General features: G+C 35.8%; 1 protein-coding gene across 2 annotated transcripts in view; it reads left to right on the top strand.

Moving 5' to 3' along the window:
- Positions 1 to 23697, top strand: part of erbb4a (erb-b2 receptor tyrosine kinase 4a) — a 183530-nt gene that overhangs the window by 121615 nt on the left and 38218 nt on the right. For both annotated transcript variants that reach the window (XM_082163753.1, XM_082163754.1), the window contains exons 4-12: positions 9789 to 9923; positions 10502 to 10567; positions 14233 to 14351; positions 14516 to 14657; positions 14859 to 14972; positions 17832 to 17958; positions 20147 to 20220; positions 20867 to 20957; positions 21760 to 21959. In XM_082163753.1, coding sequence (XP_082019879.1) covers positions 9789 to 9923; positions 10502 to 10567; positions 14233 to 14351; positions 14516 to 14657; positions 14859 to 14972; positions 17832 to 17958; positions 20147 to 20220; positions 20867 to 20957; positions 21760 to 21959 — 1068 coding nt within the window. The remainder of the gene's footprint in view (positions 1 to 9788; positions 9924 to 10501; positions 10568 to 14232; positions 14352 to 14515; positions 14658 to 14858; positions 14973 to 17831; positions 17959 to 20146; positions 20221 to 20866; positions 20958 to 21759; positions 21960 to 23697) is intronic.

The raw sequence follows: 23697 nt of genomic DNA on the forward strand, positions 1-23697 counted from the left end.
AACAGCTTTTATTGAAAAAGAAAAAATATAGGATGGGGACGTGGTTCTATGCCTCGGATATTGAACGGATTGAACGGTCACCAGAGAGAAGTCTATTGTTTTTACCAGAAAATCCATTTATGGCATCTTAAATTTAAAAATTGTGAGTTTTTTTCCCATTCACAATTATTTTATTTTTTTTCGTTTACACTCGTTCACAATAAGTGAAGTGAAAATAAATAGGGCGAATTTGCATTTTATATACTGATTATTGGAGTACGTTTTACAAGAAAATACTATTTCAGTATGTTTACTTCAAAATTTCATGTTTAATTCATTACGTCTAATGCACGTTTTATTAGGGGTTCAAGCGCGAAGTGCTATTGTTAGGATTTATTATTATTAGTGGTGCTTGCCAAAGGCATTCTGCCACAAAGATGATTGTGCAGACCAAACAATGCCTAGTGACATGAAACCTGGCCAGATGGTTGGTCTCAATATAGGGAGACATTGACAAGGTATGGTGCCGACTGCCCAATAGGGGGCGCTACAGTGTTCAAAAAACAAACAAACAAACAAACAACAAACAAACAAAACAGCGAGATGGCTCATAACTAAACCGTTTGTCACAGTCTAAAGTGTCTTGTATAATAGGAATCCTTGGCTCAAGACACATATGGCTTTGATTTTGGATTCAAATTAAGACATAAAATCACTAACTCTGACAATCACATTTGTTCATTAATTCATTTGTACTTGAGCTATCAGTTTTTGCAGTTATATCACCTTATGAGTACAGTGAAACATGAAAATAATATTACAAAGTGGAGCCTTGAAGTAAGCCTTTTTTTTTAACCTGTCATTTATTTAAAATATCTATATCTACAACAAAAGATGTGTGTTTACGTATTCTCTAACGTGGATGTGTTATGGTGTCAGCCATACATTTCACTGTGTTCAGCATTGTAGCTTTATTCAATTTGTGGTCAGCCTAGACTCCAACAGCATAGATGCAATAAATGCCTTAAACTGCTTAAACCCCGTTAATCGCTGCTTTTGCTACACCACATTGTTTTCTTTTAAAGCAGAAAATCTAAAACCAATTGCCTTTATTTTGGTCCCCAGCTGCTGTCTTGCCGTAGCTATACTGTGCCAATCCGAAATAAGGTGCAAATGTAGATTATCTTTTTAAAGCTGTCACCTCTTATCCTTAAGAATGATAGTTATAAGTACTTTGATTTTATTTCCAAAGCTTATTGTAATAGCATTACTTCTTGAATATGAAATTATGTCTGCAAATTCTGTTTTTCCAACCATCAGTCAAGAACAAAGTGGGGACAGGAAGAGCTCTTTGTGGGTAATAATTGGTTTGCCTCTGAATCTCCCAAAAAACAAAGCCCGTTCATTGCAGCTGAATGTGATTAAAACAGCTCTCCGAGGACTTCCTGCAGTGGGGATATAAAGAGATCTCCTCACTCAATTCTGGTGGCAAATTGCGTTGTGGGTGTTCCTTCTCTCAGCGACCTTCCTTGTTCCTGTTATAATCAGCGCAAAGTTCCACCATTAACTATTTAGCTCATCGTCCCTGTGGGGTGCAGTCAGAGCATTTAATGTCAAACATAATTGGTGAAGTTTATGAAAAAATCGGAGGTCTGTTATTATTAAGCCTTTTTGGCATCAGCAGTTGAGTGTGTTTGTCAAGGGAAGATGCAATTGTGAGAAATTGTAATTTTTTTGAGGGGTTGTTTGGGTATTTGCAACATTTTGTAGTTTAGTTTTGTCATTTTCAAGAACTTTAATTTTGAAACCCGTTCTCAAAAGTTTGCGTTTTCAGGCCCCCAAAACCCCATTGTCATGTAAACGAATGGCCAATTTTTTTATTGAAAACGGTGTCATGTAAATGGCCCCTAAGCTTGCAAGTTTTGCATCTCAGATACACATACACATTTGAGACCCTTAACAAGTAAAATAGAAAGCCACAAGAAGTGTGTGTACACTAAAAAAAATAGCTCTTTGACTGAACATGATGGTTCCATGTGATTAAAATAAGTAATCTTAACAAAACAGGAACAAATAAAACCCAGTAAAATCAACCATGTAAAACCAACTACAACCAATGGTGTTCATTTAACTTGAATGAATGGTTTTAGTTTAACTTGAATGGTTTTAGTTTGACTTGAATTAATGGTTTAAGTTCACTTGAATTATTTAAGTTATCCTACATTTAATGCTTCTTGTTTAGTCTATATGTCTAGAACACATTGGACGAAATCCATTTGGTCAGTTTAATACAATGTAAGAATTTTCTCTTTCTTCAGTAACTCAGAAAAGACAACAGAAACGGAATACAGTATATAATCTGTATTTCAGTTCACGTATTTCAGTTTCAGTTTTCTGCTCAAGCAATATTTGCTTGTGAATAGCTTTGTTGAATAGAAATGAAGATAAAATAATAGAAAGCACAGTATATATTTTGAAACAGAAAAAGTTTTTGACATTATAAATGTCTTTACTGTCAATTTAGACCAATTTAATGCATCCTTGCCAAATAAAAATATTAATTTCATTCAGAAAAATAAATAAATAAAAAGATTGTTGTGACTCTACACTAGATTTGGAATTACTTTGTAGTGAGGACTATGACTGGTCTAAACAAAACCCTTTTTGTGGCCTAAGATTATATGCAAAAATGCCACAACCTAGTGCAGTTGTGGAAAAATATTTGCATATTGCAGTGGTTCCTAATGTAATGTAATCTACTGTGACAAGAGCTAATTGCATATTCCAAGAGGTTGCCAGTTAGTTTTACCAAAGGGGTTTGTGTGCTAGTGGTTTGACATTGAGAAATTACTTATTGGATACTGTGAGACTAAATCCCTGCATTGTAAGTGTAAGTCAGTTTGCTTTGAACTCTTCAGGGTCTCCGTAATCGAGATGGCATTCATTCTATCAAACTCTTTGTAGTGTAATGGATAAAGCAAGCCGCCTCATGTCCCGCATTCATTATCAGTATACAGTTCGCTGGAAAGCTGTAATGTTAGTATTTCAGTTGATCTTTTTTCTATGGACCTGACTTCAAAGGTACCTGCAGGTAGAAAAAATCCACCTTTCACCAAACATGAAAGGAATAGGTGAGAAATGTAAGGTGCACCTGCGAGCTTGGTCTTTCAGAATGGTCTGCGAGATGGCAGTCGTATCAACGCTCCACCAACCCTCCCAGCCTGCCCTCCTGAGACCCTGCTGTTGGGTGTGATTTCTGGGACGCTCTGCTATCTCCACAAGCCAAACTCCCCTCCCTGTGTGTCTGAATAATGAGACGCTTCGTGAATGTGGACGGGTGGAGGGCTGGGGCGATGGAGGACCGTGGATCATGATGCTAGTCTGAAGAGGATATTAGTGGAAGTGGCACTAAGCGACAGCAAGATGGAACTGGAAATTTCATTAGCATTTATTTTATATAAATAGTGTGACTCCGCACATCTCTCATTTTAATAGGGACGTGTTTTCTTCAGCAACCATTTCAGGCTCTGTGGATGTTAGGGAAATGTAATAAGGAGTTGCAAAGTGACTCGATGATATTGGCAAGTCAGTCAAGCCCTCTAAAGCAGCGATTCTCAATAGCCGCTTTCCCACCATCGGGCCGAATGGTTCTAAGGAGGGTAAGGAACGGTTCATGTTATATTTGCATTTGAGTTTGGTTTGGCACAGCATGATTACAAACCATTCTTTGTTGGCATTCGTTTGGCTAAGCGCTATTTCCATTGAACTCTATTGGGAACGACGGAACTTGCGAGCATAGTTGGCTTTGGGAAACACCCCCCAGAACGGTGCTGGTAGAATGCGTGTAGTGACGTCGCCACTCAGGATTGGTCACTTGTCTGTTGCCTGGCTACCAGTTTCTCTGTAGTTGCATGGCCAGCCGTGCTATTTGAGGAACATAAACACAAGTTGATAATAAAATTTAAATAAATATCTGATCATCCTCCATAATGCGGTAGCTATATTGACGCATTTGTATCACATTCCAAAGAGTGGCCGTTATCAGCCCCACATGGAAAATGAAAACCATATCCGTACTGGCTGGGCCGGATCGGCAGGGAATGGTACAGTTAAGCAACGAGAACGGTTTGGCCCGATGGTGGAAAAGCGGCTAATGTGTTTGACTCAAAGGCACCTAGTTGTACAAGACAATATTCGAAGGCTCCCTGATATAGACTATTTACAGTATTTCTGCTGTAATTATGACAAAGCTGCTATCAAACTTTTTTTAATTTTTTTTATAATTGATAGAAACTGAGGCTTTGATATATTACATCATTGTATAGTATGTAATTAACCATGATTCCTTTTGTGATTTCAGAAGTTTCAGTAACTATGTTCTTCAATCAAAACAAGTTATTGAAAGGGAAAAATAAAGAACTCAAATTATTTTTGTATTATATGAAATATTTTCTATAATATATATTAAATAACCTAATTAAGAGTTCAATTATTATTAATATTTTAAAATAACCTATTTATTAATTTAATAATTTATTAATTTAAACACTTTTTAAATACTTTTTAATCTTGAGGCCCCTAGTGCGATCCATTCCACTGTTTGGTTGCTTTGAACAAAATGTTTCTTGAGTAGCAAATCATCATATTAGAATGATTTCTGAAGGATTAAGTGAAGCTGAAGACTGGAGTAATGATGCTGAAAATTCAGCTTTGCCATCAGAAATAAATTACATTTTAAAATGAATGAAAAATGAAATGAAAATTGCTATTTTGAACAGTATTTCTAAGTACTATTATTACCATCTGAAACAATTTTAATATATATATATATATATATATATATATATATATATATATGTGTGTATATATAGTTGAGAGAGAGAGAGAGAGAGAGAGAGAGAGAGAGAGAGAGAGAGAGAGAGAGAGAGAGAGAGAGAGAGAGATATTTTACATACATAGATCGATTTTCCATAATGAACTCCACATGTCGTATCTTTTGATTTATGGCCTATGATTTATTTGCAGTTTTTTAACTCTGGGAGATCCTGAGCTGTCAGTCGAAAACACAACAAAAACAAAGCAAAGCAATATTTTATAAAGTTTTAACAGCTGTTATTTTTATTTTTTCCTTGCATATTATTTCAGTTATCGGGACAATGCATCACATTTGTCACACTGATTCACTGTGAAGCAATAACATTTAAGATGGCTGAAATTTAATCAGAAGGCTTCAACACAATTACGGATATCCATGAGGAGGCCCTCCTCCACACAGTCTGCGCTCTCAGATACGCTCACATTTGTCATGCAAAACAATCTCTCCACTGCTGTCAAAGAAACTAATGGAAAACACTGGGATTTCTTTTAGAGTTTTATGTAGTGACAAATTTCAGCTCTTTTAGGCTAAGAAGGATAGTATCTGTTACATTAACTGGAAAGGTAGGTAGGTAGGTAGGTAGGTAGGTAGGTGGGTGGGGGGGGTCAACTCGATTTATTATTCATAATCATATGCAATCTACAAAAAAAGCTAAGCTTACACTGTACATATTTTATGAATAAACACTGGGGTCAGTAAATAACACAAAAGTGAGTAAATTGGTAAATTCTAACTGTAATTCTACAGAATTTTATAATAAAAAAGAATGTAGTATATATTTGTTATTCATTTTTAAAGAAATTTTAAGTTGTGCGTGTGCAAAACTCACCACTAAAGGTGTGTTCACGCCATGTTGGAATTAATGTAATTCGTAATTACTAAAGTATGGTCTCTAGATTACATGTCTTGAGTCGCTCTTTCACTGTAAATCTATTGGATTATTTTCTGTTTGTTTTATAAAAAAAATATATATAAAAAAAACTGTAATATTGTGAAATATTATGACAATTTAAAATGACTGTTTTCTATTTTAATATATTTTAAAATGTAATTTATTCCTGTGAACAAAGCTGAATTTTCAGCATCATTACTCCAGTCTTCAGTGTCACATGATCCTTCAGAAATCATTCTAATATGCTGATTATTATTATCAATGTTGAAAACAGTTGTGTACAATTTTTTTTTCTAAATTATTTGATGAATATAAAGTTCAAAAGAACAGCATTCATTTAAAATAGAATATTTTCTAACATTATAAATGTCTTTACTGTAACTTTTGATCAGTTTAACTCATCCTTGATTAATAAAAGTATTGATTTATTTTATTTCTTTCCCCCAAAAATAAAATTAAAATTCTTACTGACCCCAAACCTTTGAACGGTAGTGTTTAAGCTTTCCATTTCAGATAAATGCTGTTCTTTTGAACTTTCTATTCATCATGGCATCATGAAATCAAAATGTAAAAAAAAAAAAAATAATGTTTTCAACATTGATAATAATCATAAATGTTTCTTGAGCATCAAATCAGCATATTAGAATGATTTCTGAAGGATCATGTGACACTGAAGACTGGAGTAATGATGCTGAAAATTCAGCTTTGATCACAGGAATAAATTACACTTTACTGTATATTTACATAGAAAATAGCTGTTTTAAATTGTAATAATATTTCACAATATTACTGTTTTTGTTTGTATTTTTAATCAAATAAATGCAGCCTTGGTGAGCAGAAGATAATTCTTTTAAAAACATAAAAAAATCGCACCGATCTAAAACTTTTGACTGGTAGTGTATACCAGCGTCAGTTGCATCACTTCACTGTCATGCATAAATCCTCTCCCAAGGCCTCATGGGATAGTAATGTGTCCATTGATTGCACACTTCAGAATCTCAGTGGAAGTAGTAGGCCATCCAGGGACTTTTTGCCTACTGTTTTTCGCCTACGTTTTTGGACATACTACTATTTTGGCATACTGTTTTTTGCATGGTATATAGTAGGGAAGTATACGATTTCGGACACAGTGACAGTGGAAACACGGAAAGCCGGAAAATTCCGTCAATAGCAGGGAAAATGTTAATGCACATAAACCCTGCTTCAGTTTGTATGGACTAAGAGATGTTGGTCTGGTTATGAGGAAGCCAGTATGGAAGCTAATAATGTATTTCTGGTAGTTTAAGTGTCACTACACTGAATTTGAAGGTAAATAAACATAAAATATTACTAATAAATTGATATCAGCATTATGATTTTTTTTTTTTTTTTTAACTGGCAGACCACAAAATGACTAAAAACAAAACAATTAAACAACAACAAAATATTACCTTAGACTGAAAAAGGATCCCAAGCCAAATAGAATATCTTAGAAACCCGCTAGTGTGTGTGTTTGGAAAGAAATCAGACTTGGTACTCATCCAGACTCATTCATTGTGTTTGTATAGCACAGTACAATACAATCAGCCAACCGTGCAAGGTGTCTGACACACCTTTTCACACTCTCAGAATGGAGCCTGGAACCAGAGAGACAGTCATGGACCACAGGCTGATCTTGATAAAGGCTGAAGGCGTTTATGGTAGAGGACGTCAACATGAGATGCCAAAAAAAGATTTTTATTAATTATTGTATATGCACACTGAGCATGAGACTGATAAATTGAACTGTCTGGACGCTTATCTCTGCATGTCATACTCACATGCTCATCACAACCAGCGTGACACTTTCCAACCAGCTAAATGGTGCAGGGAACCCTGATATAGATACTTACCAGGATAACAGAAACTTTTGAGATTATGAGTGTATGCTGCTGTGTAGAGAAAATCTGAAATCAATGAACGACACGCACAGACAGTATCAGTGTGAATTGCTCTGTCAGCTTAGGGATGTAGTGGAGTACAGCATGATGGAAATATGGTCCTTTGTATCAGTGTTATTTTATAAACTAGTTTATATACTATTATACTGTAGTCAGCAGCCATGTCACCCTGTTGCCCAAGACTGGTTGCCCACTGAAGCTAAGCAGGGCTGAGCCTGGTTAGTACCTGGATGGGAGACCTCCTGAGAAAAACAGGTTGCTGCTGGAAGAGGTGTTAGTGAGGCCAGCAGGGGGCGCTCATCCTGTGGTCTGTGTGGGTCCTAACGCCCCAGTATAGTGATGGGACACTATACTGTCAAAGAGCACCGTCCTTCGGATGAGACGTAAAACCGAGGTCCTGACTCTCTGTGGTCATTAAAAATCCCAGGATGTCTTTCGAAAGAGTAGGGGTGTAACCCCGGCATCCTGGCCAAATTTGCCCCTTGGCCTCTGTCGATCATGGCCTCCTAAGCATCCCCATATACTGATTGGCTTCATCACTGTCTCCTCTCCACCAGTAAGCTGGTGTGTGGTGGGCGTTCTGGCACAATATGGCTGCCGTCGCATCATCCAAGTGGATGCTGCACATTGGTGGTGGTTGAGGAGATTCCCCCTTCTATGTAAAGCGCTTTGAGTGCCGAGAAAAGCGCTATATAAATGTAATGAATTATTATTATAATTACTGTATTATCAATATTTTGAATGTTTTTTTTAATATTTAAAATTTTCAGTTTAAGTAATTTTGTTATGTGTTTTTGTCATTTCGATTCAATATTTCAATAGTTCAATGCTTATATTTAGCTTTATTTCATTTTAGTTTTAGTAATTTTAGTACGTAAATAATTAAAAAAACTACGATTTAGTTTAGGTTTTTCATCTAATATTTATATTTTATTTAAATTATTTTAAAGAAAATTATTTTTAGTAGTTTTAGTTGACAAATGTAAACAGTGGTTTATGTTATTAATTTCTTGGTTATCTTACTGCTGTGAGACCCAAAAACTAGTTAAAGGGTTAGTTCACCCAAAAATGAAAATTATGTCATTAATGACTCACCCTCATGTCGTTCAAAGCCCGTAAGACCTCCGTTCATCTTCGGAACACAGTTTAAGATATTTTAGATTTAGTCCGAGAGCTTTCTGTCCCTCCATTGAAAACGTATACGGTATAAGTTTTTGAAGCATCGAAAATACTTTTTGTGTGCAAAAAAACACACAAAAAACCCGACTTTATTCCACTATTCATTTCCTTCTCTCTGGGCCTCAAGTTAGTTCACGTAGTGTAACTGCGCAGCGTTTCTGGGTTGTACGTCACACGCATCACACACATGACCAGCGTCGGCCAATAGTGAGCTTACGTGTGACGTACAACACAGAAGTGCTACGCTGTTACACTATGTGAACTAACTCGAGGCCCAGAGAGAAGGAAATGAATAGTGGAATAAAGTCGGGTTTTTTGTTTTTTTGCGCACAAAAAGTATTTTCGATGCTTCAAAAACTTCTAACTGACACCACTGATGTCACATGGACTATACTTTGATGATGTCTTTATTACCTTTCTGGACATGGATAGTATACCGTACATATATTTTCAATGGAGGGACAGAAAGCTCTCAGACTAAATCTAAAATATCTTAAACTGTGTTCTGAAGATGAACAGATGTCTTACGGGCTTGGAACGACATGAGGGTGAGTCATTAATGACATCATTTTCATTTTTGGGTGAACTAACCCTTTAAACAGTGTGTGTGTGTGTGTGTGTGTGTGTGTGTGTGTGTGTGTGTGTGTGTGTGTGTGTGTGTGTATATATATATATATATATATATATATATATATATATATATATTATATATATATATATATATATATATATATATATATATATATATAAAATGTAATTGTTTATAGATAATAATATAAAACCAAGTGCCATTTATGTTGAAGAAAAATAGCACAAGCACACTTTTCAACCATAATATTTCACAAAAGAACTCAAATAATAATGTAATAATCCAAGTACTTTTTCAGCTCCTTCAGCTAATATTCTTATTATGATAAGCTTATATTCTAAAATGTTGTTCCAGAAATCCTGAATGGGGGCGTGTATGTGGATCAGAACAAGTTCTTGTGCCATGCTGACACCATCCACTGGAATGACATCATCAAGAACCCGCGTTCTGAACTTCTGGTGGTTCCTTCCAACAACAGTGGCAACACATGTAAGTTCCTCATGAAGACTTGACAAAGTTTAATAGCCATTCTGTTATTTTAAAACAATAATGTTCATATCATCAAAACATAAGATTAAATTCATGGCTTTTTATGCCTAACAATTTTTATTATTATTATATTTTTTATTATTGCTGTTATAATTTTTATTATTAAAAAATAAAATGTTATTAGTATGAAAACCCTGAAGATGGAGCAGGTGGCCTTTCTGTTTTTACCCTCTTCTACACATTGTAATTGTAACAGTTAATTTTCCAATAATTTATTCCATGAATATTAATCAGGTCTTTCAAACTCAATTCGAAAACTATAACATCTACAATAGGGAACTAGTCTGTGCAGAAAATAATAACAGCAATCAGTAGTACAATTCTACGGATGATTGAATACATTTAATACCAGTAAAATACAAGATGTGGTATACATGTTACTGGTTCAGACAAATACAATTCAATTTCAAATCTAGTGTCGGAACTATTTATAAATGATCTTTGTTGATACATCTGAACGATTAGTTTTATACGGAACACAAAAGGTCATGTGTGATTATTGTGGGTTATTTCCGCAGGCAGACGGTGTCACAGATCTTGTAATGGACGTTGCTGGGGTCACCAGGAAGACCAGTGCCAAAGCTGTGAGTTTTTATCCATCCTAGCTACGTCCACAATATACCACAGCCGCATTGTCTCTTCCACACTTTAAAGGAGTCATGACCTGTAATTTTCACTTTTCCACGAGAATCAATGTATGTTATGATTGCCTAACGATTATACACTGGCCGGGAAGCCGATATTTAAAAGTGAAGCTTTTGTTTACCCCTGGGTTCGTAAACCAGCCCACGTGCACGCACACTCAAATACGAGATTTAAATTTCTGCCCCGACTTGACGTCAAGACGGGGCAGGATATACCATATATGGACACCGCAGACCTATGCTGCAGGAAGCCCGCCCTGCCCCTCTCCCCCTCATATTCAGTCGCGAAAGATGCAGAAACGTAGTGCACACGTGAGTTGCTCTGTTGTTGACTGCCAGAATCAACATGTAACTTAAATGTGTTTTCTCTCCCAAGAACAGACCAAGCTGTCAGCGACCAGTGGATTAAATTCATTTTTAATGACGCGGTTCCTACAACCCTTCCCACTGGCTTAACGTTAGGTGTCTGTGCTAATCATTTTACGCCGGAATCGTTCACAAATTTGAATGTCTAAAAAACCACAACGTGAAACAAGGCAAAAACACCACATGATAGCAAACGTTGATCTCAATAACCACTGTAAGCTGATAAAAAAAAGTAGACTACATCTTCGTTAATGTAATCTACATTAAATAAAAGTTATAATGTATGTCTCAGTCAAAATGATTGTCTTTACCATTCAGAGACATCTTGATGTAGACGTCCTTCCATCGACTCTACATCTTCCCTTTCCAGCTCAGGTTCAGAGTCTGGCTCGTGCATATACGGTTGAATTCCGTAGGTCGCGGCCAGGTCGGGTTCATTCACAATTTGCGCCATGATGTCATTTTGGAATGATATGCTGAAGTTACCTGCGGTGTCAACCCCCCTCCTTCCTGCCACCAATCAACGCGCCCCTCATTTGCATTATTAAAATGACCGTCCACGACAGCCAAAATATCGCATCAGATCTCGCGAGACAATAATGCCTTCAGAAATAAGGGTCAGAGGAGCTCTGTGTTTATTTTTTTCCACTTTTCTTTTTTAGAAGGGCCTGAAAGACTATAATAGAGCGTGGGTATCCAAGGTAATACTAGGTTATGACTCCTTTAATGACTATTTAGCACTTTTAAGAATTGAAATTGCCATTTAACTCTCTGGGGTTTTGAGAAGTTTTGACATGCCCTGACATTTGAGCTAGTTGAAGTTGCGTATAAATGGCTGAAGTCTGATTACACTGTATTGAGCACAAACTGGGCTACAATAATATGTCAGCAACATGCACGTTTACAAGTAGACCCTTTACCGTTTCGAATGATGTATCTGTATGATCATAAATGATAGAGTATTTTAAGTCGATTTTGCTGCTGTAAAAAACCAAAAAAAAACCATCAGAATATATATATATATATTTTTTTTTTTTTTTACTTCATCCCTGATTGTTCCTTATAGACAAACAAATGGGTAAATAAGCATAGCAGTAAACATATCGTACAATTACCATAATAAGTCTTCATGACTGCATGCATTATACATACTTTTTTTTATATATATATAAAAGCCAATACTTGCTTCATCCCTGATTGTTCCTTATAGACAAACAAATTGGTAAGTAAGCATAGCTGTAAACATATCATACAATTACCATAATAAGTCTTCATGACTTGCATGCATTATAAATACTTTTTCTATTTTTTTATATAAAAGCCGATACTTGCTTCATCCCTGATTGTTCCTTATAGACAAACAAATTGGCAAGTAAGCATAGCTGTAAACATATCATACAATTACCATAACAAGTCTTCATGACTGCATGCATTATAAATACTTTTTATTTATTTATAAAAGCCAATACTAGCTTTGTGTGACAAACAGAGTGAAATTGAAGTTTGTGTGACAAACAGAGTGAAATTGAAGTTTGTGTGACAAACAGAGTGAAATTGAAGTTGATTTACAGATGACCTGTCTAGAGTACAAACAATTGAGAACTCACACATTCCTCTGGAAATGATTGATCAAAGTATCATTATTAATATTTTGAGCATTAAGAAGCACTTTTGAATGCTAGATATTTATTTAATTGACTGTTGTTTCCAGACAGATTTTTCCATTTGTTTGTTTGCGGCTACAGTATGTGCTTCCTGTCTCATATGTAATCAGAGTTTTTTTTTTTTTCTTTATTTTTCTTTGTTTTTCAACATGGTTCTGAAGTTATGAATTTTCATTTCTGACACCATTTCTAATAAAAGGCAAAAGTCTGCCGTCTGGTATTGTCAGTTTGAGCCTCTGGGCCGGTAGCTGTGATAATCAATAGGTTGGAGGGTTATCAGGGTATCTCCTCTGTCTGGAAGCTGCTGGTGATACAGCTCATAGTGTGGGTGGTAATTAGAGCTTAATACAAGAGTGACAAAAAGAAGGACAGAGAAAGACAGTGATCATATTCTCTTCTGGGTGTCAGAGTGATGCACTTTAACAGCACCAGACATTTCAGACTGCTGCAGACGCCGTGAAGTATTTAAAGTCATGGAGTTTGATGTCTAATAAGACAGAGTGACAAACTTGTTATTTGACAATGTCTGTTTTGGTTTTGCACACTACCTCACTTAACTAATTCAGCTGTCGTGAAGAGTACTTAAGAGTGCATTAGTGTGAATATAAACCAACCAACTAAAGGCTGGCCTCCAGTAAAAGATTTTTTAAAATCTTATCAGATTTTCAAAATGTAAGAGACCAAAAACATGATGATAAAAATTTTTTTTATAATAATAGATTAAACAGTTCTTTGTTCACCCTATAGTGTGTGGAGGGCTGTGATGTGAACAAGACAGCACAACACCCACTTCCATTCACAAACAAGTAGAGTCAAGTAAAAAACAAGTAAAACAGTAGAGTGTTGGCGCTTGCAACGCCTAGGTCATGGGTTTCGATTCCCAGGGAAAGCAATAACTGATAAGAATGTAAATGTGTACCTTGAAATGCAATTTAAGTCGCTTTGGATAAAAGCGTCTGCCAAATGCATAAAAAAGTAAAACAAAGAATGGATTTTTCTCACGCCCACTCAAATGGATTTTGGATCGTAAATATATTCAACATGTTGGATATTTACAATTTAAGATCGGTGCAACCCCGGTGCGTTTTTTCAATGATTCACTCACTCTTAACACACATCACACCACAGGAAAATCTGATAAAATAATCTGTAGAACCATCAAGATAATCGGCACTTTACCTAGGATTGCCAGAAGGGAAGAATTTGACCCAAACCCGGCCCGGTTATCTTGTAGTGTGTGCGTGCCTTTTCTCAAGTATGACACTTTAAAGTATATGATTTGAATGGCCAGTATATTAGCAAAGAGAATTGTAGATATTTGACTATTTTGAGATTTAAAAAAGTTGTATTATTATTTTAAGTGAATCATGAGTAAATATTGTTCAAATGATTTGTTCTTTTTTATTCGAAGCAGTTAGCTATTCATGTTTATTTATATACTGTATTATAATTCTTCTAAGTTACAACTTGCCTATATAATAGATAGATAGATCTAATGTAGATTACATTTTTTTTTTTTTTGATAGAAAACTATTTATTCTCATTCTTCCTCTATCTATATTCATAATCATACAGTGACAAAGACGGTGTGTGCAGAGCAGTGTGATGGACGCTGTTTTGGTCCGTACGTCAGTAACTGCTGCCACCGTGAATGTGCAGGAGGCTGTTTCGGACCCAAAGACACAGACTGCTTTGTATGTCAACCCTTTATTTTTACCTGATTCTGCATGATTTAAAATTGTAATAAAGGCAATGACAAGTGCCTGCTCACTTAGTTTGAAAATGAATCTGTTCTCTTCATTATAGTCATGTTTTATCGATCTAACACATATGTATGTGATTGTTTTTTTGTTCTCAGGCTTGTACCAACTTTAATGACAGCGGGGCCTGTGTGACACAGTGTCCTCAGCCATTCGTCTACAATCCAACAACCTTCCAGCTCGAACACAATCCCAACGCCAAATACACATTTGGAGCTTTCTGTGTGAAGAAATGCCCACGTAAGTTAGCTTTCTTGGAGGACGGCATTACTAATTTAACCAACAAACACTTTCCCATGGTAACTACTCTTCATGTGCATAACGTATGGGTGATTTGGCCTGATTCGATTTCCATTTTGAGATATTATCTTTCTTTCACCTCAGACTATCATTGCACAGCAGTCTCATTTATACTCTAATATTTTGCTGTCTGGAACTCAGATAATTTTGTGGTGGATCACAGCTCATGTGTCAGAGCCTGTCCGAGCAACAAGATGGAAGTGGAGGAAAATCACATCAAGATGTGTATCCCGTGCACTGACATCTGTCCGAAAGGTCAGTACTATTCATAAAGGTTGTTCTCATGTTGACATTATGAACATGATGATATAAAAAAATGTCCCTAGGCAACCATTTTCTCTGCAGGTAATAGTACATTAGCTTCTTTAGCTCAAATAATACAACAAAAAAGTACACTATCATTTGCAACTTTGGGTCAGTGAGATTTTTTTCTTTACAATAAGCATGCTCAAAAGCATGGTGAAAATTGTGTGAAATATTTTTACGATGTAAATAATGGTTTTCAATTTTAATATATTTAAACATTTTATTTATTCCTGTGATGGCAAGGCTGAATTTTCAGCATCATTTCTCCAGTCTTTCTATGATATCTGAAATCGCCTGAAACCATTCTAATATGCTGAATTTTCTGCTCAGGAAACATTTCTTACTAATATCAGTGAAAAAAATGGTTACGCTGCTTAACATATTTTTTGTGGAAACAGTGATACATTTTTTTTTTCAGGATTCTTTAATAAATAGAAAGTTCAAAAGAACAGCATTTATATGAAATTAAATCTTTTGTAACATTATACATTTCTTTTGATTGTCACTTTTGATTAAAGGGATACTTCAGGATTTAGCATTAAGGTTTGTATTAGTAAAAAACCTGTAGTATTTTCGAATTACCGTGCTTCCCTTCCTCATATCCCCCTGAGATGAGAGATTTATGTATTTTTTGTCTGGAAAAAATCCTCAGATGACGCAAAAATCTTCATTTTGCGTCATCGGAGGATTTTTTGGCCAGAGGCTAAAGACTAGTAGTAGGGGCTGTCCCGCATGTTCTCAACCCGCCCATAGAGGGTGGGATCTCACTCACAGAATGTACAAATAGTGTCAGCCATCTTTTTTTGGAAGGTAAGCCAACAGGCTCTTGCTCTGTGGAGAAAGCTGAGTAGTAGGGGTTACCATACTCTTTTTCCCGGACATGTCCGGCCGTCGAGATCGTCCAAAATGTCCGGGATTCGGCTTTTGCTTTCTGCAGTCGCCATTCATTGTTTACATGCACACCTTTTATTTCAATCTAACTGAATTCATTCTGATTGGTGAATCTGAATGTAGTGTTTACGTGAACGCTAAACAAGTGATCGGTTGATGTGCGTTTTAACATTGCTAAGAAAATTCCCGCTCCTCCGTGAGAGATACGAGACCGGTGCGTCTCAGTAATCACGCCACCGGCCTCACGCCGTTCTCCCGCGCCCCTCAGCCTCGTCCTGCTCGCCACAGTAAACATAATGAATGGCGACTGTAGAACGCAAAAGCCGAATCCCGGACATTTTGAGCATCTCGAAATCGTCACGGAGACTCACTAGTAGCCTAGCCTTGTTGTTTTAAACTGCGCTCTCTAACCGGTAGGCGTGGCTTGGGAGTGGCCTCGTAGGGCAGCGAAGCAAGTGCATTCTAGGAGTTGTTGTCTTTCATCCACATAAGCCAAAAATACATTTTCTGGCTTTTCTCATTCTAGAAAGCTCCAAATTCAAAAATAATTTCACATTTCTTCTACATAAATGGCCCATTTTAAATACACATTCATCTTTCCAGAGGTGAAGTATCCCTTTAATTAAATGCATCCTTGCGGAATAAGAGTGTTGATTTGTTTTTTGTTTTTAAAAATATTAAAATCTTACTGACCCCAAACTTTTGAACGTTCATGTATATTTTTCAAGCAGAGCCAATCCATATTCACATTTGAGAGTAAACAAACATGATCAAAAAAGAAATTGGCTATTTAACTGAAAAGCTGGTCTTTTTTTTTTCCCCTACATCTGCCAAATTAATCATTCCGCTTTCTCCCATTTAGTTTCCTTTCACTGGTTACATCTCCCCCTTCTCATACTGTCTTTGAAATTAAAGTACCAGCATGTGTTGCTTTGAATACTGGTCATCAGGATGGGATGCTTGTGTTATGGTGTCTCAACCATCAGGATCAACCATAAATAACATTCTAGTCTATCCATAGATCAGCCAAACCAGCACTTGTTACCAGCCTCTTGTTTGTTTAAGATGGTCTAAAAAGCAGGTGTTGTACATGTAAAACCTTGAAGTATATAGAGAGTAAACACATAACTGGTCAATTCTATAATGATTGTAACAAAAGTGTGTTGTTCTTTCAATAGAGAAAATATTAATGAGGGGTGACCACAGAATAAGCAGAAGTGATAATGGGCCCAGACAACAAACTGGGTCAATATCAATACGACTCACATTTAATCATAATTGAGCTCACAATGAGGGAGAAATTGATGTTTGAATATCTCTCTCTCTTCAGTGAATTATGATAAAGCCAAACTCAATTTACAACAGAGAAATGTATGTCAACATGTTTTTAAGAATATGGTAAACATGCTGCAGATTTTGGGCAGTCGGAGTTGAGTTTGCAGAAAGGCGCTATATAAAATAACTTATTATTAGTTATTTCAACCAGAGAAGCAGTGCTGTTTTATTATTATTTATACTTAAGTATTTATTAATTGTTTGAATTAGCTTTTATTTTTATATTTTGGTTATAATATTAGTTTAAGTTTTGGTAATTTTGTTATGTGCTTTCGCCATTTTTATTTTTTTTAAATGTCTATTTAGCTTTAATTTATTTTTATTTCAGTTTTAGTACTTCAACATATTTTTATTTATTTTTTTGTCAAATTTTTATCTTTTATTTTATTTCAGCTTTATTTATTTCAGTTAATGAGAACGAGTTTTAGTTAGCAACACACTGCAGAGAAGAACACTTTTCAGGGGTTTTCACTTTTCAAAGTCCTCACCTTAGTAGTAAACTTCAGGTTTCAATTGTTTTTGCTCTCAGTTGTGTTGTGTAAATGGTAAATACTATGTAAATGGGTTATTTGTGGTGTTCAGTGTGTGATGGTATAGGTACCGGCAGTCTTCAAACGGCTCAAACCGTAGATTCCAGCAACATTGAGAAGTTTGTCAATTGCACCAAGATAAACGGCAACCTCATCTTCCTCATCACAGGCATCAAAGGGTGAGTCCAGATTATTTATGGCTTATATAACCTTTAGACTTAAAGGCTTTTTAAAAGTGCAGGAAAAGCTTTGTCACACCAACATGCAAAGTTTTTCTTGGCAAGGCTTTTCATTTCTAAACATAAATAATATGTTTTTTACTTAAATGTTTAAAAATGCATAAAAAAAAACTACAACTTAATATTAAATAAACATTCACATTACACATTCGGATTTTCGCACACACTCAGATTTTTTAGCTTCAGACTATGTTTCCATTTAGTAGGAGTATATCAGAACATGTTTGATATTTTGAGCTGATTTTAGAATAAATATCGTAGTGTATGACACGTCGCTACTGAAACCGAAGCTGTCCTCTATCTACCAGTGTTGCAATAAAATACATTTAACAATACAAAAGTAAATTATTTTACAAGAAATTGTCCTCAATATTTGATTCCTCCTGACTATCTTAAAATGATCTTAAACTTAAATACTCTCGATTTAACAAAACTATATATATATATTTTTTTTTATTTTTTTTGCGGATTGATTTCAATTTGTATAACCATAGTTTTACTACTAATTCCATGATTACAATTTGTATAACCATAGTTTTACTACAAATGCCATGGTTAAACTATGGTTAGTGTAGCAAGGGTTGTGTTGTTGTCTGCCCTCGCTCCCTCTAAACCTATTTTAAAACCACATGTGAATATCTGTCAGCTAAATTACTGTAACTTTACAATAATGATGTCCTTTAGCATACAGTATTTTGAGTGATGATAGTAATGGTGCGTCAAAATCCAGATGCGTCAAAATCAAACAAAACCCACAGCCAATCAGAACAGCGTGCGGGCGGAGTCTCGCAGCAAGTGCACAGCACTAGAGTAGAGCGTATTCTTGACGGCACTTGCAAGAAAATGGATAAGTAGGCTGCTAATCAAATTAACAAATATTACACCTTATTAAATATTACACCTTAAACATTATTAAAAATACATAGGCTACTGAGTTACTAAAAACAATCTTAGTCAAAGAATACACTTGTTTGTTCACAGTTTGAACGTTTTTGTTTCCATTTCTTAATTTCAAGATCTGAGGTGAATTATCCATTGTTGCTTTCACGGCTACAAAGCTGGGAGCACTAAATGATATTCAAAGTCGCATTGCATGCTTTTAGCATTAAATAAACACATAAACAGTACCTGAGATTATCACTGCCACACTTTGTGTTTGTTGTTCCAGCGCCACGTCGCAGAAAAATAGAAACCGTTTCTAAAATAGTATCGTCGCCGCCGCGGCTGGTTAGGACAAACACTCTTGATTAACATGGAAAATATACGCTTTATCGCGTGTCGCGGCGCGTGTAGTTAGGACTCGGTGTTTAGCTTACTCCTCTGACCTCAATAGGCTGCAGTTTTTAGCCTCCTTGTTAGAGCGCCGGAGATCAGGGTTCGAGGCAGGACCTGGGTGAGGGAGTTATGTAAACAAAGACAAAACTATAATAGCCTATTTACAGATGAAACCAACCTGCACTTGAAGTCCTGAACAAATCAGAAGTGTTGCTGCTCCACCTTGGTGCTTCAACTCCATTCTCGAGTCTCTCGCATTGATGACCGAAAGAAACCTTTTGGCGGAGGCGCGGATTGCGCGAGAGCCGAATCGCGTTTGCCAGTCAAGACTAACCAATTCATGATTTAATAGAGATGCATGCCATGCCACCAAATACAGATTAAAACGAAAGTAGAGGGGTAGAAAGTACAGATATTTGTGTAAAAATGTAATAAGTGAAAGAAGCCTACTTCAATATTTATATTTCTGACAACATTTTAAAGTACTGATACCAAAAATCTACTTAAGTACAGTAACGTATTTGTAGGCCTACTTCGTTACTTCCCATCTCTGCATCTGTCATGCATTTCCTAGCAATCAAACACGTTTCTGTGCGAGTTTGTGTTCAGAACGATTTCAAAGTCTGGTAGTGTATGATCCCAAGTCGTTTAGTTTATGATGCCTATTTTTCTCTGTAAACATTTACAAAGTCGGTAATTGTGTGATGCCTAGTGTTTTTATTTTATTTTATTTTTATCTGATCAGATTTTAAGTCATATACCTAGTGTATTCGAGCCTTTAGGCCACAGATGCACGTGTGTGCACATACATATAACCCTTTTTCTGGTTTGTTTTGTGTATTATTTTTAATAGGGACATGTTTCATGGTATCAGAGCTCTGGACCCTGATCGGTTAAATGTATTCCGCACCGTCAGAGAGATCACAGGTGAGCGACAGTCACCATCCATCACATCACAACCCATTAAACCTGTGTAGCCTTGCGTAAAACCATTAACTTTCTTTATTTCTTCATACATTAACTTTTTATCCTTTGTGTTAGGGGATATTCTTTGTCACAAATCCTAACGCGGTATGCAATATTTATTTGTTTATAAAGCCTCAAAGGAATGAACTATGACTCTTGTCACTTTCAAATTGTTCTTATGATTGTGCCAAATAGCTAATGGAGTGAAGCAGCAAAGCAACGTTTTCCAAATGAAACTCGTGCACTAAGAAACTGCTCTCTTGTGCACCAACGGTGTACCCTCAGTTTAGACACATTTCACCCAATACGACAACAAAATTATAATTTAAACAATGTGCGTCTGAAGAAATGATGCTCAGTGGTAATGGAACCGTTCTTTTAATTAGCGCAATCATTTCCCTTAATATACTTTCATTTCAAAATAATGGGGTAATTTTACTGTCAGACAGACAATCATAATATTGTACTCACTGGACCTGTGGCAATATCCTCAGCCGATGTCTACTGTCATAGTAACAAACTTGTTTATCTGTGTCATACTCAGGGTAAAAGCATAATTTGAACGAGCAAAAGCTGAATAATTTTCTTTTGTTCTCTGTTTTCGTAGGTTCGTTAAACATCCAGTCCTGGCCAGAAAACATGACAGATCTTGGCGTTTTCTCGAACCTTGCCACCATCGGAGGGCGATCTCTTTATAGGTAAAAGTTAAAGCTCGTCATCATTACTTGATTCACAACATTTGTGAACATATGTGTGTTTGATATTAGCTTTTTGTTATAATGATGATAAATCCTGATTATTCTAAATAAGGGAGTTAGAAATGTATGTCACTTTATTTCGATGGTCCACTTCAGACTTTCTACTAAGTCAACTACCTCTCATTAGAGTTTTCGTAAACTGTTAGGTTAGAGTAGAGGGAGGCAAGTTTGGTCCTACAGTAAGTCCATATATTTCATATATTTTTTAAAGGTTTTAACATGGGGTTACTTCAAGTACATAAAGTCCTGTGCCTAGAATCCATGTGCTAAATAAATAAAAGTACTGCTTTGTGTCACAGTTATGTGGCTGATGGGTGGATTGATGCTGCCCATGGGTAAAGCCTTTTTTCTTCACCCAACTCTCAAAACCATGTCCAGAATTCACTCTTGAACTAGTTTAGTTGAAATCTATTAGGCCTTTGTAGTTTCAGAGGGTTGGCAAATACGTGTCGCAGTCCCAAGTGTACTTTCCCTGTTCATGTTTGGGCTGAATCTTTTCACAGATTTGCTCATACTCTAAATGATTTAAATTGTCTTTTAGTAATATATTCAGAAGTGTCCTCGTTAACTACTTCTAAGAATTCCCTTGTTTCACATTAAATGCAAGTGAAAAAATTTCACTCCTTCTGGATGTTGCACTTAAAATAGTTCTTGTAGCATTGTTGTCATTTATCAGAGACATCTTCTATTATACCCTGCATTAATGTGAAGAAGAGTGAAGCAGTCTGTGTCTTCTTCTCAGTGGTATTTCTCTGCTGATCCTGAAGCAGCGCTGGATCTCTTCACTGCAGTTCCAGTCTTTGACAGAGATCAGCGCCGGTAACGTCTACATGACGAACAACAGCCAGCTCTGCTTCTATAATACAGTGAACTGGACCGGTCTGTTCCGCACCAGCACCCAGAGAGCTCTGATCAAGAACAACAGGGACACCAGAGAGTGTAGTGAGTGTCGTTCAATCGCAGCTCTCATCTACACCTCCATCTGTTCAGTAACTGTGATTTAAATAAGATGTTTGAAGCAGGAATAACAATCTTGGCATGCAATAGCGATGCATTTGTTTGAAATGCTTCCATATCCAGCGAAGACCAGCTAATCTCAAAAACAGACTTTAATTTGACTGAAAATTGAGGATCAGATTCTGTAATTTACTTGCTAAAATACAACCAATTTAATTGCATCTTATGATGTCTTATTGAATTTTGTAATTGAGATAAAGTAAAAAGAGAATCATACACTTGCAGTTCGGCTCAAGCCTTGAGGAAACAGTATATTATATTGTTATTCGTTTATAGTGATCGTGTTAACAGTGTTAACATTTTCTTTCCCTGTCCACTTGCAATTTTAGCCAAATGTTTTTGCTCCAAAAAGATGCAATTTAGATACATGACTATTAAGAGTTAAGCGAAAAACTTATTTTATACACGCACAACAGCATTTATCTCACATTCATTCTTCAGGGCAGGCCAAGCTGCTGGATATTGAGTTAACATAAATATGTTATGTGAGTGAATAAATTAAAATTCTTTAGATATGAGACTCCTATGTACCTAATACATCATAGTTAATATAATTAATATGCACTACTCTTCAAAAGTTTGGAGTCAAAGATTTTATTCAGCAATGATGATGCATTATATTGATAAAAAATGACAGTAAAGATCTTTATAAAGTTCCAAAAAGATTTCTATTTAAAATAAATGCTGTTATTTTGTAGCTTTTTATATTCATCAAAGATTATATCAAATATGTCATGGTTTTGCAAAAATATTTAGCAGTCCAACTGTTTTCAACTGTTTAAAAAAAAAAATTCAAGTAAAAACATTTAGTTTAGTGTCCAATTCTTGCTGTTAACTAACTATAAACTATGACTTTTGCCTCAATAAACTACTAATTATTGCTTATTTATAATTAGTAAGGTAGTTGTTAAGTTTAGGTATTGGGTAGATTAAGGGATGTAGAATATGGTCATGCATAATACTTATTTTAAGTACTAATAAACAGCCAATATCCTAGTAATATGCATGCTAACAAGCAAATAGTTAATAGTAAGAATTGGATCCTAAACTAAAGTGTTACCAAACATTTGTTTAAAATTGTAATAATATTTCAGAATATTGCAGTTTTTATTGTATTGTTGATCAAATAAATGCAGTCTTGGAAGGAACTGTTAATCTCACTATTGCAGCCCCCAAAATAGCTTCTTTTTTTATCGTACAAACACATAGATATTCAATAAATGACAACTCTTTAAACCACAAACTGAGTCTATCATTGAAGATAGCCTAAAACTGGAAATAGGCCATTGAAGTAAGATGTTACTTGTGAAAGTTAAACTTGTGGAGCTAATGAAGATGTTAACAGACGGAGAGCCATTTCCAGCGCACACCGCCAAGCTGGATATAATTAGTGTGATAATAAGTCTGTAGCGTGAGGGATCAATGGCTCTGTTAGCCGGCTCATTCATTAGCCTCTTTTCCACACCATCTATCAAACTGACCAACAGCTCAGACCCATACACACACACACATACACACACAATGTGTTTATCCATGAAGGACAATGTTTTTTCAAACCCAATTGTGTAGCAAGGATAACTGTCTTATGTGGTTGGTGAATTTGAAACATATTTAACCACTTAAAGATCATCAACATTGCTTTGCACTTTACAAATCCCCAGGT

This window comes from Leuciscus leuciscus (genome assembly GCF_965113295.1).
Source record: "Leuciscus leuciscus genome assembly, chromosome: 3".
Classification (NCBI taxonomy): Eukaryota; Metazoa; Chordata; class Actinopteri; order Cypriniformes; family Leuciscidae; genus Leuciscus; species Leuciscus leuciscus.